Raw genomic sequence first — 17,426 nt, 5'->3', positions numbered from 1 at the left:
TGCAACAGGCGGCGGCCAGCTGGCCACACGCGGAGCGGAAGCTTGGTCCATGGTGCTGACAGTGAACGCGTCTCCTTCTGAGTTTCACATTTATTATGAGTCTCCATGTCGCCACCAAAAAAGAAAAGGACGACAGACATTAGAAGTTATTTCGCTACCTCGGCTGTAAGTACAGTGAGGGGACCCATAAGTTAGATATCTATCACGCAACGCATTTGTTGTAAAGTCCGGTGTTTAGTAAGGTCAGCACTGAATGTGAGGTAGAATAGGTCTGTTAATTATGTAATATTTTTCCACATAGGATGCTCAGACAGCAGAGCAGAACGATGGAGAGGTGGCTGCAGCTTCAGGTGTTAGTTCTCAGATATGTAATATACTGTGAAATTATCTCAGTAAATATGGCATTTGAAGTGTTAGTCTTAAATTAAGTTAAGCTAGTGTGAATACAAACCAGGTTACGCTTTGTTTGCTCTATAGGAGGCAGTCAGTGTGAGTGCCAGTGACCAGGGAAGTCAAGGCAGCAGTTCCCTGGACATGGGGAGTGCGCCGTACCAGCCTGATGTAAAATTCATTGCAGCACAGCAGCTGCCCAATAAAAGGTTGCTGTTCCAGGCCAAATGGTTTAGCCTCTTCCCATGGCTGCATTATAGCTTATGATCTTACTTGTAATGTTTGCTGAATTTTGAAAAGGAAGAAGTGAAGTGTTCTTGAACTGATCTGCTCAGTATGACTGTATCTGGTTGTATACAGAAGATGTATGATCAAGTTATGGTTATGGTTGGGGGCAGGGGGTTATTAAGCCAATGTGCCCCCCCCCCTCACCCCACTGGTCAAAAATGGTCGGTGCGGGGTGGAAGGGGAGGAGGGGGGAGGGGGGGGGGCTGGTCAGTAAGTTGTAAGGTCCCACCAAATCTTAGACCAAACCTACGCCCTTGGGTTAGACTAAAGCAGAGCTGCGCCTCTTATTGTTGCTGCTGGTTTTTATTAACTGCTAATAACTAAAGTTTCTAGAATCGCCTTTAGAAAGTGTAGTGTGGAAGTTTGTCTCCCCTGAATTAGAGAACCGGAACTGGACAACCGCAGCTAGCTAGCTAGCTAGCTAGTCCTGAAAACGTAATAACCTCTCCAGTTATTTGTTATTCATCTAGGACATTTATATATGTCACATAAATATTTTCATTTTTTTTAAAGCACATGTTTCTGTTTTGTGATAGATTTAGGAGCAATTAGTGAGCTTGATGGGTACAAACTGTAAAGTAGTTTGTAAAGTTAACAGTCAAAAATTAGCTGCAATAATTTAGATAATTTAATCTATCAGTGAAAAGCACAAGTTTCATTTTTCAAAGTCATATTTTCACCATGTTATTCAGTTATTTAGTTTATGAGCTAAATATTCAGCTAGCTCAGAGCTAAACATTAGCAACCTAAGGAGTTAACTATCTAACTAAATTGTTTATTAGCAAGTTAAATATTTATCTTTAAGTTAAATATTTAAGTATTTGGTTTTAAGCCAAATCAATTAATTAATAACCCTTCCTCATGTTTTCATCTCATAGCAGATTAAATGATCTATTTAATTTAGTTAATTTTTGACTGGGTAATTTTACAAACGGTAAACTGTAGTTTGTGTGAGCGCGCCGCCCTCTGCTGGATAAACTGCATCACTTCCTGTTTCCGGGCTCCATCCAGTCCATCCCAGCCATCAGGTGAGGAGCCTGCAGGGGGCGCTGCGGGGTCAGTGACCTGCAAACCTATTCATGTTCAGCAGGAGGATCGGGTGATGCTTTCAGGAACAATCTGAAACCTGAACGCTGAGCAGTTCACCCCCCCAAAGCTTCACCCTCCTCCCCCCCAACATTAAAACTGTGAAATCAAACTTACAATTATTCAGATCAGAGTTGATCATGAAACATTTATTACATTTCTAAAGTTTCAAGCCTGGAAATGGCTGAAAGTTGGCCAATCAGAGCTCGTCTTTCAGCTCTGATACTTTGACCCATTTTCACCGAGAACCTAGATCCACAGACGGTAGATTTCCCTCCAGACCGATCAGAACCGCTCAGGTGAACTTTGCTCCTTTCTGTTCCCGCTTATAATTTTGTTGAAATAATAAAATAAACTGAACACAAACCAGGGCGTTGTCACAGTTTGTAGTCTGATTTTCCCAGAATGCATCAGTGCACAGTTTGCATCTGACCTGGCCAGAACCGCTGTTGGTGACGGAGAGAGGAAGAACTCTCCAGAACCGCCAACATGTTCTGATTGGTCCAGTAGAACAGAATGACTTTTTAAACTAGAACAAAGGTTCTGTGGTTCTGCTTAGTTTGACTCCAGAATCTGGGGTCAAACTGAGGTCCAGAACCTCCACTGGTTCTGGACTCATGAACCTGTGAACCTGTCATGAAATCTGACTGGCTCTGGTCAGGTTATATAGGTTCACTGGAGAGTCCAGCTCTGAGGTCAGATCGGGTCCAGTTTTAAACTGATACTGGTTCTGCTGTAGCAGCAGACGGCTTAGAACCTTCAGGGTCCGTTTGGGAACAAATAAGTTCTGAGCTTCAGCATGAAGAACCGTCAGGTCGTCTAAAGGTCAACGCACCAAACCAGTGGTGGGACTGCTAGCTAAAAAGCTAGCTGCGCTAACCCTGAAGCAGCAGTCATAAACATTAGTTCGGCTGATGCTAAAGCGCTACGTCAACATGGCGTTTAGCAGAAGCTGAAATGCTAGTAGCTAGCGTATTTGTTAAATATCCTGATTGTATTCTTGATTTGTTCTTTTGTTTACTTCCTGTTTGCTCAACAAAGTTTCTTAAAAACAAGATGTGAGATAAGGAAACAGAACTGGTTCAGATTCAGGAAGAATGACATCACTTCCTGTGTCCTGCGCAAAAGATACCAGAACCGGACCGGCTTCTTCAATCCTGCAGAACCGGAACTGTTGAGAGGAGAGAATCTGCTGAAAATCTGGAGGTTCTGGAGGAGTGATGAGGTCCGGTTCGACCAGAACCAGAACCACCCAGAGGTCAGTGAAGGAGGCTCAGCTACATAAAACCAGATTTAATTAATATTTCAAGTCAGAACAGGAAACAGTTTCCTGCCGACGGTGAGGAGGAGCCATGCAGGTGAGAAACAAAACCTCCGCTCTGCAGCCCACAGGACACGGTCACCCTGGTAACCATGGTAACAGTGGTAGCAGTACCGTCAGCCGGGATGTCGGGAATGCTAACAGGAATGTTCGGTCCATGAAGACGAGCCGTCGTCACGCCACGGCGGGGTGAGCCGCTCCCAGGAAGTCACTGGAACCAATCAGAACGGGTCAGAACCAAACAGAACCAGGGTCCAGTCAGACACTCGGGCTGGGATCAAAGCCTACCTGAGGATGTTTGGCAGCTCCGGGCTCCTGTAGATGAACTTGTGTCTGAAGGCGAGAGCCGCCGGGAACGCCACGAACTGAACCTTATGACCGCTCAGGCTGCTGGAGCGAGACGCCAGACTGTAGAGCTGCAGGAGCACAGAGGAACTGTTCACAGGAACTGTTCAGAGGAACTGTTCACAGGAACTGTTCAGAGGAACTGTTCACAGGAACTGTTCAGAGGAACTGTTCACAGGAAACTGTTCAGAGGAAACTGTTCACAGGAAACTGTTCAGAGGAACTGTTCACAGGAACTGTTCAGATGAACTGTTCACAGGAAACTGTTCAGAGGAACTGTTCACAGGAAACTGTTCAGAGGAACTGTTCACAGGAAACTGTTCAGAGGAACTGTTCACAGGAAACTGTTCAGAGGAACTGTTCACAGGAAACTGTTCACAGGAACTGTTCACAGGAAACTGTTCAGAGGAACTGTTCAAAAGGAACTGTTCACAGGAAACTGTTCAGAGGAACTGTTCACAGGAACTGTTCAGAGGAACTGTTCACAGGAAACTGTTCAGAGGAACTGTTCAAAAGGAACTATTCACAGGAAACTGTTCAGAGGAACTGTTCAGAGGAACTGTTCACAGGAAACTGTTCAGAGGAACTGTTCACATTAAACTGTTCAGAGGAACTGTTCAAAGGGAACTGTTCAGAGGAACTGTTCACAGGAAACTGTTCAGAGGAACTGTTCACATTAAACTGTTCAGAGGAACTGTTCAAAGGGAACTGTTCAGAGGAACTGTTCACAGGAAACTGTTCAGAGGAACTGTTCACATTAAACTGTTCAGAGGAACTGTTCAAAGGGAACTATTCAGAGGAACTGCTCAGAGGAACTGTTCACAGGAAACTGTTCAGAGGAACTGTTCACATTAAACTGTTCAGAGGAACTGTTCAAAGGGAACTGTTCAGAGGAACTGTTCACAGGAAACTGTTCAGAGGAACTGTTCACATTAAACTGTTCAGAGGAACTGTTCAAAGGGAACTATTCAGAGGAACTGCTCAGAGGAACTGTTCACAGGAATCTGTTCAGATCTATGAACTCTAGATCATTCCAATTCCTGAACTTTCTACCTGATCTTGTTTAGAACATTTTTCCGTAAACGTCCTAACCAAATCATCTGGTCAGAGTGTCAGTCTGTAAAGGTCTGACCCGTTTGGGCCTCGTACCTTTTTGCCCAGATGGAACGGAACCACTCCGTCGTCCTCGGCGTGTAGAATCAGAACCGGACAGGAAATGTGGTCCACACTGAAACCAGACGGTAACCATGACAACCAGCACTTCCTGTGGCCGCCACCAGGAGCCGCTGCTGCACCGAACCGGACCGGGTCCGATCAGACCAGACCCGCAGGTTCCGGAACCGCTCAAACATTCAGACACAGACAAAGCTCCAGAACCAGCTAACCACGTCAGAACCATTAAAACGGGTCAGAACCATTAAAACGGGTCAGAACCTACTTCTCGTCGTTGGCGAAGCGGATGTTGTTGGCGGTGATGGAGTCCAGAAAGAACCAGTCGAAGCCGGGCAGGAAGCGGTACACCTGAAACACACACACACACTGAGACCACCTGCTGGGCCAGGGGGCGGGGCCACAAAGGCCAGGGGGCGGGGCCTGTAGTTACCATGGAGAAGGGGTGGCTCTTGGCCTCCTCTCTGATGTTGGTGAACGGAGACTCCAGGATGAGTGCGTCAGGAGGACTTCCTGTTCAGACAGGAAGACGGCGTCACAGAGAGAGTGTGTGTGTTTCTCTGTGTGGGTCTGAGTGTGTGTGTGTCCAGCTGTGTGTTTCAGGGTATGTGTGTGTGTCTCACCTCGCTCAGACAGCCGTCTCACCAGGTTCGTTGCGACTCTGAAACAGAAAGTTCAGATTTACTGAAGAGGTCCTTGAACTCATCAGGTTTACTGTCACTGTGAGGACCAGCAGGACACGCCCCCTGCTCTGATTGGTGAGATTTGATCACATGGGCAGAGCCAAGAGCGGGCAGAAGGAAGTTTATTCCAGAACCAGAATCAGAACCAATCAGAACCGGTCCAGCTGGACGGCCCAGTGAGTGAACCTGTTTTTATATCCTGGTGTGTGTGTGTGTGTGTTTGTTTGTAATACTTTGTTGGGACCATTTTCCTGACACATACTACAAGGACCAGCTGCTCCTGGGCCCCATAAGGGAAACTGGTTGGTTAGGGTTAGACTTTAGAAATGAATGGATGTTAATGGAAATGATGGCGCGCGCAGTTGCAGCGGCCCGTTGCTCTCTCGGTCGGTGCTATGTTATGTTTGGCTGCTTGTGTTGATTTGTGTTCATGTCAGACAAACAAAATATACAGTCGGGACGATCTCCTGACGATCGGTGCCCGCTACGAACGAGATGTTACAGCTGATTTTCAACTTGTTCAATATTCCGGGGGACATGGCGAGGAGCCCCGGCGCGCCGTGGATTACCATCGCAGCAGGGAGGAAGCGGCGGCGGCGTAGAGAGAGAAGGCAGAAGCGGGGCTGCAGGCCCGGCCTGCTAGCTAGGCTACGGAGGCAACCACACAAACCACCGCTCCCCAGCCTGTTTCTCTCCAACGCCAGATCCCTTGCAAACAAGATGGATGAACTGAGACTACAGGCTGCATCTCACAGCGCAGTGAAGGACAGCTGTATTCTTCTGATCACGGAGACCTGGCTGCATCCAGACGTAGCGGACTCTGCCATCGAGCTAGCAGGCTACACAGTACAGCGCCACGACAGAACGAAGGACTCCGGTAAGAGCAGAGGAGGAGGCTCTGTGTGTACCTGAACAACACCTGGTTACTAACACAGCGACTGTCATCAGCCATTGCTGCCCAGACCTGGAGTATGTGACTGTTAGATGCAGACCAATATACCTCCCCAGAGAGTTCACCGTAGTCATGGTAACCGCTGTTTACATACTACCGGATGCTAATGCTAAAACAGCTATTGGACTTTTGCATGGCAGCATTAGCCATCTGCAGAGCATCTATCCAGATGCTGTGCACATCATAGCGGGGGACTTCAACCATGCAGACTTGAAGACGGCGCTCCCCAAGTTCCACCAGCATGTAAAGCAGGGGTGGGCAATCCTGGTCCTCGAGGGCCGGGTGTCCTGCAACTCTTGGTGTCTCCCTGGTCCAAACACCTGAATCAACAGCTGAATCACCTCCTAAGTGCAGTCAAGTTCTCCAGAGTCCTGCTAACGACCTCATTATTTGACTCAGGTGTGTTGAAGTAGAGATGCATCTAAAGGTTGCAGGACACCGGCCCTCGAGGACCAGGATTGCCCACCCCTGATGTAAAGTGTGCTACAAGAGAGGCTAACACTCTGGACAAAGTCTACTCCAACATCAAGCTAGGCTACAGGGCTAGACCACTTCCTCACCTGGGTCAGTCGGATCACCTGTCCCTGCATTTAATTCCTGCTTATGCCCCCCTCAGGAAAACTGCTCCAACCATCACCAAAACCATCAAATCCTGGCCCCAGGATGCGACACAGCAGCTGCAGGACTGTTTCGACGGGACAAACTGGGATGTTTTTGAACATCAGGACCTGGAGGTTTTTACAGACAGTGTACTGTGCTACATCAAGAACTGTATTGACACTGTAGCTGTGGATAAACGCATCCGGGTCTTCCCAAACCAGAAGCCCTGGATGACTCAGGAGGTCCAGCGACTGCTAAAGACCAGGAATACCGCCTTCAGGTCTGGGGACAGGACGCCTACAGTACAGCCCGAGCTAACTTGAAGAGCGGCATCAGAATGGGTAAGTCTGACTACAGGAGGAGGATAGAGGGCTACCTTGCCAGCAACAACAGCAGGCAGGTGTGGCAGGGAATCCAGCATCTCACCAACTACAGGACCAACCTCGCAGCTGCGGAAGGCGACGCCACGCTGGCAGAGGAGCTGAACCTCTTCTTGCCCGCTTTGAGGTGAAGCCAACAGAGGCAGCCACACTACACCAAGCGACCCACAACACCACACCCCTCGCTGTAGAGGAGCACGAGGTGAGGCGCACACTGCGGGCTGTCAACCCAAGGAAGGCTGCTGGACCTGATGGCGTCCCTGGACGTGTCCTGAAAGACTGCGCCGATCAGCTGGCTGGAGTCTCCACCAGGATCTTCAACCAGTCCCTAGCCCTGTCTACAGTCCCATCCTGCCTGAAATCTTCCACCATAGTCCCCATACCCAAGAAACCTCACATCTCCTGCCTCAACGACTACCGGCCAGTGGCACTAACCCCTGTGGTGACGAAGTGTTTTGAAAAACTGGTCTGGGGTCACATCACAGCACTTCTCCCTCCTGGCTTTGACCCCCACCAGTTCACCTACAGAGCCAACAGATCCACAGAGGACGCCGTGATCACAGCCCTCCATGCTGCTCTGTCACATCTGGAGCAGCAGGGGAGCTATGTGCGGATGCTCTTTGTAGACTACAGCTCTGCTTTTAATACCATCCTCCCTCACAGACTGGTGGACAAACTGGGGGACCTGGGCCTCCCTCACTCCACCTGCATGTGGATTCTGAGCTTCCTGACCAACCGACAGCAGAGAGTTAGGGTGGGAAAACATACATCCACTGCCCTCAGCCTTAGTACTGGCTCTCCACAGGGCTGTGTGCTGAGCCCCCTGCTCTATTGTCTGTACACATACGACTGCACCTCTGCCCACCACAGCAACACCATCATCAAGTTTGCTGATGACACCACAGTGGTGGGGCTCATCTCAGGAGGCGACGAGTCCGCCTACAGGGGGGAGGTGGAGCGGCTGTTGGTGTGGTGCAGGGAGAACAATCTGCTCCTCAACAACTCAAAGACAAAAGAACTCATAATAGATTACAGGAGGAAGAAAACGGACATTACACCACTAACCATTGGGGGAAAATGTGTGGAGAGGGTAGCTGATTTCCGTTTCCTGGGGGTCCACATTGAGCAGGGCCTCACATGGAACATGAACACCTTGGAGCTGATAAAAAAGGCCCAGCAAAGACTGAACTTCCTGAGGGTTCTCAGGAGGAACAGCATCAAGGAGAAGCTGCTGGTGTCCTTCTACAAGTGCTCCATAGAGAGCATACTGACCTACTGTATCTGCGTCTGGTATAACAGCAGCACTGCGGCTCAAAGGAAAGCTCTCCAAAGGGTTGTGAATACAGCCCAAAAAATCATTGGCTGCCCTCTCCCCTCACTGGAGGACCTGCACAGCGACCGCTGTCTAAGAAAAGCACAACACATCACAAAGGACACTTCTCACCCCGGACCTTCTCTGTTCACACTGCTGCCTTCAGGCAGAAGATACAGAGCAACCAGAACCAGAACCAACCGTCTCAGAGACAGTTTCTACCCGACAGCAATAATAAAACTAAATGCAATCAAAAACAACCATTAATCATCATGAATGATGGATGTGAGAATGTGGCTGTTCTTATTTATTGTTTTTTTTACCAGTTATTTGTTATTTAATTCTTACATTGTGTGTGAATTGTGAGACAGTTATTTTTTGTTTTTAAGCATATGCACTGACTGATGGCACCTTTTAAATTTCATTGTTCTTGTGACAATGACAATAAAGATTTATCTTATCTTATCTTAAACTCCCCACAAAGGTAGGCATGCAAACATGTGTGTGTGTGTGTGTGTGTGTGTGTGTGTGTGGGCGTGTGTGTGTGTGTGTGTTACCCGGTCCCCAGAGAGTGGCCCCAGATGTAGAGCGGCAGAGTTTTCTCCATCCTCTGTCTCAGCCAATCATAGACGAAAAGAGCGTCTGATGTCATCCCTCGCTCTGATGGCGATCCGTCTGAGTCGCCCCACCCTGGTCACACACACACACACACACACACACACACACACACACACACAGCTGTCAGACTCGATGCAGCCGCTCGGTGTGCTTCCTGTTTGCTGTGGTGTGACCTCTGACCTCTGTAGTCGAAGGTCACCACATGGTATCCCAGCGAACTGAGGACCTGAAGGAGAACAGACAGGGGTCAGGTGGTTTCCTCTCAGCCAATCAGGAGGCGTTCAGCTCTTCATCACCTTGTACAGCTGCACCCGGTGGTCGCCGCCTCTGGTCCCTGCGTTGCCATGGAGATAGAGGATGACAGGGTGGGCGGAGCTAAAGGCGGAGCGGTACCAGTCGCCATCTTTGCCCTGAGCGTCTCTCCACATCTGAGCGGGAACCGTGTGCCTGAAACACCAGACGGCTTCAGTCAGGACACTGGCCTAGTCAAAGTATCTGCTATTCCTGGTCTCTGTTTGGTGGAGAGGCCTCACTCGGACTCATTTCTCTCATCAGAACTACAGCCGCTCAGTGTCAGCCATTTTGTGCCTCCAGAACTGAATTACCAATCCCATAATGCATTGCGTTGAGCTAGTTCCTCCTGAGAAAATGTGACATCAGGCAGAATCAGCGAACGGACAGAACGACTTCATCTGGTAGAGACACTGAACATGACCAGGGTCATAGTTCATACTTATTATAGTTTTATAGTGACTCTTACAAGCTGCTGTAACTGAATTACTGCAGATGGAAGAATCCAGTTCTTCCTGTCTGAACCGAAACCCGGCGACTCTCAGACGGGACGGAGTCGCTTTGTGAGAAAGATGATATTCTTAACAACAGAAGGTCAAGATAAACCATGAGATCACGTCCCAGAAAACCAGTAGAAAACCAGCAGACTGTTTCCAAACAACCAATATGACGCTGGTGATTCAGGGACTGTCCAACATTTGGACACGTCCACATGTTGTTGGTGGTGATGATGATGATGATGATGATGTAGGAAGGACAGTTGGTGCTGCTGCAGCTCCAACAGAGGAGAAAGGAAATCCCTCAGTAACAACCTGGAGAAACTCACTGAAGCCTAAAAGGACATCAGGAAACATTTCTGGAAGCTCAACCTGATTTAATCATCATCATTAAAATACAATCAACCTAAACTCTGATCAACACCTGGATACCTGTTCCATCCACACAGATGAAGCAGCGAAACACTAAACAGACTTTCTGAAGAACGGAAACTAAAACTGGATGATGCAGCCGACTGCTGGTTGGTAACTGTCTAGTTAAAGCTCAGTTCATCTGCAGCCTGGCAGCGTTTTCATCTTCAGACGATTTATCAATAAACATGAACCAGAGTGATACGGTCCAACCAGTAAGGCACAAAGACAAAGGCATATATAAAAAATTATTTTCAATTTATTTTTCCAAAACTTCTTAACAAAAGGCTTTCAATAACAAATCTCAAAAATATAGCAAAATGGGCCCAAAACAAATCAAGGAAGGAAAACCTGACTGAGAACAAATGAACACAGGCTGAGCCACACGGAGAGCAACAACTAATTCAGACCAACACAGTTTCACCACAACACAACAAAACACCAACAATATTTTAGCACTTGTGTTATTAGTAGAGAGAGGCAGATTCTGCAAGTCCTGCTTCCAGCAGCCTGATGGTTTGTTGATGGTTTGTTGATGGTTTGTTCCACTTCCTGCTTTGAATCTCAACCAGTCCTTCAAACTCAGCAAAGCAAAATAATTAACGATCCAAATAAACAAAAGGTGTTTACTAAATGTGTGCAACCACTACAGTAAACAGCCCAACGCAATAAACACCAGAAAAAAGTGAAATTCTAAATATATTATGTGAAAACATTTAAATAAATACTAACACTGGGGAGAAGATGGAGGAACCTGCAGACTGGAACCGCATTTTCATTTTAACCCTTCAGAAGAACATCAGGATGCAACGCGCTGCGTATCAGAACCATCTGACCCAGAAACTACTGGGGTCAAACTGGGGTCAAACTGGGGACAAACTGGGGTGAAACTGGGGACAAACTGGGGACAAACTGGGGACAAACTGGGGTCAAACTGGGGTCAAACTGGGGTCAAACTGGGGACAAACTGGGGACAAACTGGGGACAAACTGGGGACAAACTGGGGACAAACTGGGGTCAAACTGGGGACAAACTGGGGACAAACTGGGGACAAACTGGGGTCAAACTGGGGTCAAACTGGGGTCAAACTGGGGACAAACTGGGGTCAAACTGGGGTCAAACTGGGGACAAACTGGGGACAAACTGGGGACAAACTGGGGTCAAACTGGGGTCAAACTGGGGACAAACTGGGGACAAACTGGGGACAAACTGGGGTCAAACTGGGGTCAAACTGGGACAGCCCCAGTAGACACAAACTAAAACTAAAAACCAAAAGCATCGTTTTGAATTCAAAGCTCAGATTCAGCTGAAAACTTCAGATCATCATCAGCTGAAGCTTCATCACTCAGCGTCACGTTAATATGTTCCTGGCAGAAACTGCATGACAATCAATCACCTGTCCTAATCAAATCCTGAAGACACGTTTTAGGTGAGAACAGAAACCATGACGGGGGGCTGCTACAATTTATCAGATTTATTCAACTGTGAAAAGGTTTTTAGGCCAATTTGACTCTTTTGAATATCTGTGAATTTAGATAAAAACCTAAAAATGAACTTTGACACAAATGACAAAATAAGTAGAAAATGTCTTTATTGACTTTAATAAACTTTCGTCTGCATTGATTATGACTGTTTAATAATTGTGGGACAGTTTGTTATATTTCACAGAATATTCACTATTTTAAATTTGGTTTCTCAATATTTACACACTGTGACATCACTGCATCATTTTAAGGTTTATTCTCATTTTTACTGTTTTTACTTTCAGCAGGTTTTTAATTTCATTTGATTTTTTCTGTCGTTTTGTTACCAGATCAACGACTTTTATTTATATTAACTCAGAGATGAGAAACTAAATTATTTTGTACTTGGTTAGTTTTGTTTTCTCTGATTAAAAAGCAAAACAAATCTGTAGGTTCTGTGTGGTTCTGTAGGTTCTGTGTGGTTCTGTAAGTTCTGTGTGGTTCTGTAGGTTCTGTGTGGTTCTGTAGGTTCTGTGTGGTTCTGTAAGTTCTGTGTGGTTCTGTAGGTTCTGTGTGGTTCTGTAAGTTCTGTGTGGTTCTGTAGGTTCTGTGTGGTTCTGTAGGTTCTGTGTGGTTCTGGTACCAGACTCCGATCTTCTGGCCCGCCTCAGGCTCCAGGTAGAGGTTCTGTGTGTGGTTCAGTCCCTGATCCAGAGGTCGCTTCAGGTCGATGAAGTACGGCATCCTCACTGGGACAAAAAGCACACACAGGTCACATGACCTCTCTGGCAGCTCGCCATTGGTCCATTTGTTTCTGCGAAACCCGAAGCGTCGTTATGAGCAGCAGGTTCTGATTGGTTCTGCTCAGCTGAAGCTGCAGAACTCTGATGTCCCACGCTGCCTGAAGGCAGCACAGAAAACAGGAAGCAGTTCACCAGATGGATGAACAGGAGCATCGATGAAGGCAGCGCTCCATCCTGGAGCAGTGCATGCTGGGTAAAACACCTGAATTGCTTCCACTAAATGGAACGGGCTTCATGCTAACAGCTGATCCAAAGATCTGTCCTACAGCGCCCCCTGCTGGCTGCCATGCAGCGTAGAACCGGCCAATCAGAGCCAGGCAGCGTAGAACCGGCCAATTAGAACTCAGTTCAGGTCCGATTGAAACTCACCAAAGTTGAGGAAGACGAGTTTGGCCTGGATGGAGGGGAAGAGCTTGATGATGAAGGGGATGGAGACATAGACGAAGAGCAGCACCATCATCATCCTCTTTATCTTTCCCAGCAGCCCCAGCCTGAGGAGAGAACAGCCTGCATCAGCTGACCAATCAGGAAGCTTCCAGCCTCAGCCAATCAGAGCTCAGCACACGGAACCAACGCCCGTTGCAGCCGGACAGAGTGGAGCATCTCTCCTCAGACACAATCTCTGTCTCAGGCCAGCAGGCTCAGATGGTTCTGATGGTTCTGATGGAGCGACCCGGTGAAACCCGACCCGACCCAGACTGAGCGTGCTCAGAACAGATCAATAATTCAAGGAGGAAGACAGAAAGGCCAGCAGGATGCTGCTGAGGAGAACTGGGCCGGTTCTGGTTCTGGACCGGTTCACTGGGAGGATCATGATGAAGCTCTGGGACAGCCGGTCTGTCCACAAAGAGTTACTGAACCGAACTGAACAGATCCAGAGCGGTTCTGTTCGGATCCAACAGCGGGTCATCTGAGCAGGAAGGAGTTTGCATCAGAACCCGTACCGGGCCCGACCTGTCTGGTTGCCAGAAACTGTGCAGATCCAGTTTCTGGTAAACAGAACCAGAGACTGGATCTGCACATAACCAGTAAGCCGAGCCGGCCAGCAGCTGGCAGCATCAGGTCCAAACAGAACCACAGAGGTTCTGATCCCAGCTGCCCGACTGATACCAGTCAGAACCGGTTCTGACTGACTCCAGAACAATGAGGAGGATTTACTGGGTCACACCCAATGGAGGGTTCTGGTTCTGGTTGGATGAAGACTCCTGGGTCTCTAGAACCCGGCTGTATTTTACTGAGGTTAAAGGTTCTGAAGGTTCTGGGTCGTCTTCAACCAGAGGATATCAGAACCGGGCCTGACCACTGGCCCGTCCACAGCCAGTTGCACTGGCCAGGTTCTGGATCTGGTGGTTCTGACTGGAGGTCATGAGGAGGGGGCGGGGCCAAGCGGTCAGTGAACGCATCACGGCGGCTGCGTTCAGGGTCACATGACGCTGAGTCAGACTCCAGACTTCCTGTTCTGCTCTGAGGTCACTTCCTGTCTCAGTGAAGGTGAAGCTGCTACTCTCAGTTTCACTTCCTGCGCCGGGTCAGAACATCTGGACCTGAGCAGCCGGGGCCCGGCTCCACTGAGCAGAACCGACCAGAACCGGGTCAGGTTCGTCCAGAAGGTTCTGCAGCGTCCTGATCTGAGATTAGCTTCAGGAGGAAGAGGAGGAGGAGGAAGATCACGTGACCTTCTGAGCCGCTGAGGTTACAACTCCGTTTGGACAGAACCGGCCGGTCCGGTCCAGATGGTCCAAATCAGCTCAGAACCACATCTTCGGTCTGAGCGCGCTCAGTGTCAACATCAAGACTTAGAAACATGCTCCTGTTTCTAAAAGTCCCACAGTGTCTCTGAATGTCCCACAGTGTCTCTGAATGTCCCACAGTGTCTCTGAATGTCCCACAGTGTCTCTGAATGTCCCACAGTGTCTCTGAATGTCCCACAGTGTCTCTGAATGTCCCACAGTGTCTCTGAATGTCCCACAGTGACTCTGAATGTCCCCCAGTGTCTCTAAATGTCCCAGTGTCTCTGAATGTCCCACAGTGTCTCTGAATGTCCCCCAGTGTCTCTAAATGTCCCAGTGTCTCTGAATGTCCCACAGTGTCTCTGAATGTCCCACAGTGTCTCTAAAAGTCCCACAGTGTCTCTGAATGTCCCACAGTGTCTCTAAATGTCCCACAGTGACTCTGAATGTCCCCCAGTGTCTCTGAATGTCCCCCAGTGTCTCTAAATGTCCCAGTGTCTCTGAATGTCCCACAGTGTCTCTGAATGTCCCACAGTGTCTCTAAATGTCCCACAGTGTCTCTGAATGTCCCACAGTGACTCTGAATGTCCCACAGTGTCTCTGAATGTCCCACAGTGTCTCTGAATGTCCCCCAGTGTCTCTGAATGTCCCACAGTGTCTCTAAAAGTCCCACAGTGTCTCTGAATGTCCCACAGTGTCTCTAAATGTCCCACAGTGTCTCTGAATGTCCCACAGTGTCTCTGAATGTCCCACAGTGACTCTGAATGTCCCACAGTGTCTCTGAATGTCCCACAGTGTCTCTGAATGTCCCACAGTGACTCTGAATGTCCCACAGTGTCTCTGAATGTCCCACAGTGTCTCTGAATGTCCCACAGTGTCTCTAAAAGTCCCACAGTGTCTCTGAATGTCCCACAGTGTCTCTAAATGTCCCCCAGTGACTCTGAATGTCCCACAGTGTCTCTGAATGTCCCACAGTGACTCTGAATGTCCCCCAGTGTCTCTAAATGTCCCACAGTGTATCTGAATGTCCCCTGGTGTCTCTGAATGTCCCACAGTGTCTCTGAATGTCCCCTGGTGTCTCCAGTCTGACCTTCCAGTCCAACCAGCTCAACAGTCTCACTGGAACCAGTCTGACCAGTCTTGCCAGAGATGGTCTCTTTGTCCTCTGAGGTCCCGCCCAAACTTTAAAACCTTAAAGATTTTAATCTTTTTTTTAAAAATTATTCCGTTTATATTTTTCACCATTTTATTTAGACTCCCCTCCCCCACCTGTTTCCCCGGCGCTCACCTCCTGAACGGTCTCTTCCCCATCCCCGGCTCCTCTCCCGGGCCCTGTCGGCCTCGGGTCGCCGGATGCGCCGCCGCTCTGCCGGGTCGCTGCTTCAGCTCCGGGTCGCTGTCCTTCTCCGCGGTCAGGGAGCTCCGCCTCCGCATCACTGGAAGCGGCAGAGAGACGGCTCGTTACCCGGGGGAAGGTGACCGAAAAGCGGGGCCGGTCCGCGGTGAGGAGGCCTCGTTCTGGCCGGCGTGGGAGCGCTGAGAGGCGGCGGGAGTCAGACCGAGCGCCCGCTGGAGCCGCACTGACATCCGCAGAGAACAGCTGATCAGTGCCGCGGCTGCCGCAGCCAATCGGGGGGCAGGCTGCAGACCACGTGGTCAGAGCGGTGCTGCCTCCACAGTCTCTGGGGAAGCGTCGGAACAACGGCTTCCAAAACAAAACCAGCGCCGCGTTCAGGCGCAGCTAGGAAATTTTAGTGAATTTAACGCTCATTAAAACAAATTAAGACATGAAACATGTACGTAATTTAATAAAGAAGATAAATAAATCATATGTGACGCGTTTTAACAGTTTGCGTCATTTAAAATGTTTAATAGTTTATTTCCTGTTAAAATCTTCATGAAACCTTCAGAGAACAAAGCAACTACAGATCTTCCGCAGACGCTTCCTGTTGTTATTCTGAAACAGCCAGAAGGTTTCTATTTTACCGTGTGTCCCTGAACGCCTCACTGAGGCTATAAATACAGCAGGTAGGTTTTCAGATTAAAAGCATGTTTTAATTTAAATATGATCAATCTCGACTAGATGCTGATAAACCAGGAAGTAAAATAAACCCTGCTCATCACCCAGAACTCACAGGTTTTGTTACAGTGGAAGTTAATGTTCAAACAACTTCAGCCTCATAATGTCCCACTGTGGAACAACAGAGCCATTCTATGTGGTAGAAAATCTATTTTTCTAGAAGATTGGTGGAACAAACAAATCTGGTCAATTACTCATTTACTGGATGGAAATGGTGAAATTCTAAGTTTGGAGGAATTTAACAGGAAATATGGAGCTGATTGTTCACTAACAATTTATAAGAAAGTTTTATATAGTTTCCCTAATGTCCTCATTCAGTCAGTTAAAAACTATTTACCTAACTTCTTTATTCCAAGACTCCATAAGATTCAAATTGAGCATGTGAACATTAGAGATAATAAATGCAATAACAAGTTTTTGAATCAGTATCTATAAATATTATGTACCCAGGAAGAACAAAAAGCACAGTTCTCTTACAAAATTTTAACAAATCTATGATAGTCAAAATTAGGACAAATTATTTGAAATTCCCAATTCCTCCTAAATATAAAGAATTACATTTTAAAATAATAAATAACATTTATCCTTCAAATGAGTTCTTAAGAGAGAGATTTAAGTTTAATGTTGAGAATTGTGGTTTTTGTAAAACTCAATTGGAAACAACTAAACATTTGTTTTATCAATGTAAAGAAATATTAAACTTATGGGATCAACTTCGAAACTTTCTGTCTTCTAAAACAATAAATGTGGATTTTATTTCCTTACATTAAATTTGGTTTATCTATCAAAGAAAAAACTTTGAATTTTTAGTAAATGTTCTAATGATTATAACCAAATATTATATCCATAAATGTCGCTATGCAAAATGCTGCCTCTCATTCTCTGCTCCAAAAAATGATCTTTCCTTTTTTAAAAGATTTCTGAGAAAGATGCAGAATTTAAACGCAATTAAATTGTTTGAGTTAATGGAGGATTTTCAGTTAGTAGTGCCCTCTGATTAAGTTAT

General features: G+C 47.4%; 1 protein-coding gene across 2 annotated transcripts; it reads right to left on the bottom strand.

Annotated features, from left to right (window-relative positions):
• Positions 1-1,892: 1,892 nt before the first annotated feature.
• abhd12 (abhydrolase domain containing 12, lysophospholipase) lies at positions 1,893-15,940 on the bottom strand. Of its 2 annotated transcripts, XM_032552822.1 has the most exons (12): positions 15,629-15,939; positions 12,980-13,101; positions 12,451-12,556; positions 9,442-9,592; positions 9,326-9,371; positions 9,085-9,217; positions 5,224-5,261; positions 5,034-5,113; positions 4,869-4,951; positions 4,580-4,658; positions 3,374-3,501; positions 1,893-3,296 (listed from the first exon to the last, which is right to left on the bottom strand). In XM_032552822.1, exons 1-12 carry the CDS (start codon positions 15,772-15,774, stop codon positions 3,260-3,262), a joined length of 1,149 nt encoding a protein of 382 aa, XP_032408713.1. In that variant the 5' UTR covers positions 15,775-15,939; the 3' UTR covers positions 1,893-3,259. The 2 variants fall into 2 exon arrangements, with proteins under 2 accessions (XP_032408713.1, XP_032408714.1); XM_032552823.1 differs by lacking the exons at positions 12,451-12,556; positions 12,980-13,101 and having other exon boundaries at positions 15,629-15,940.
• Between the last annotated feature and the right edge of the window lie 1,486 nt (positions 15,941-17,426).

This window comes from Xiphophorus hellerii, chromosome 22, assembly GCF_003331165.1.
Source record: "Xiphophorus hellerii strain 12219 chromosome 22, Xiphophorus_hellerii-4.1, whole genome shotgun sequence".
Lineage (NCBI taxonomy): Eukaryota > Metazoa > Chordata > Actinopteri > Cyprinodontiformes > Poeciliidae > Xiphophorus > Xiphophorus hellerii.
The sequence above is the reverse complement of the archived record's forward strand: the minus strand, read 5'-3'. Positions and strand labels throughout refer to the sequence as shown.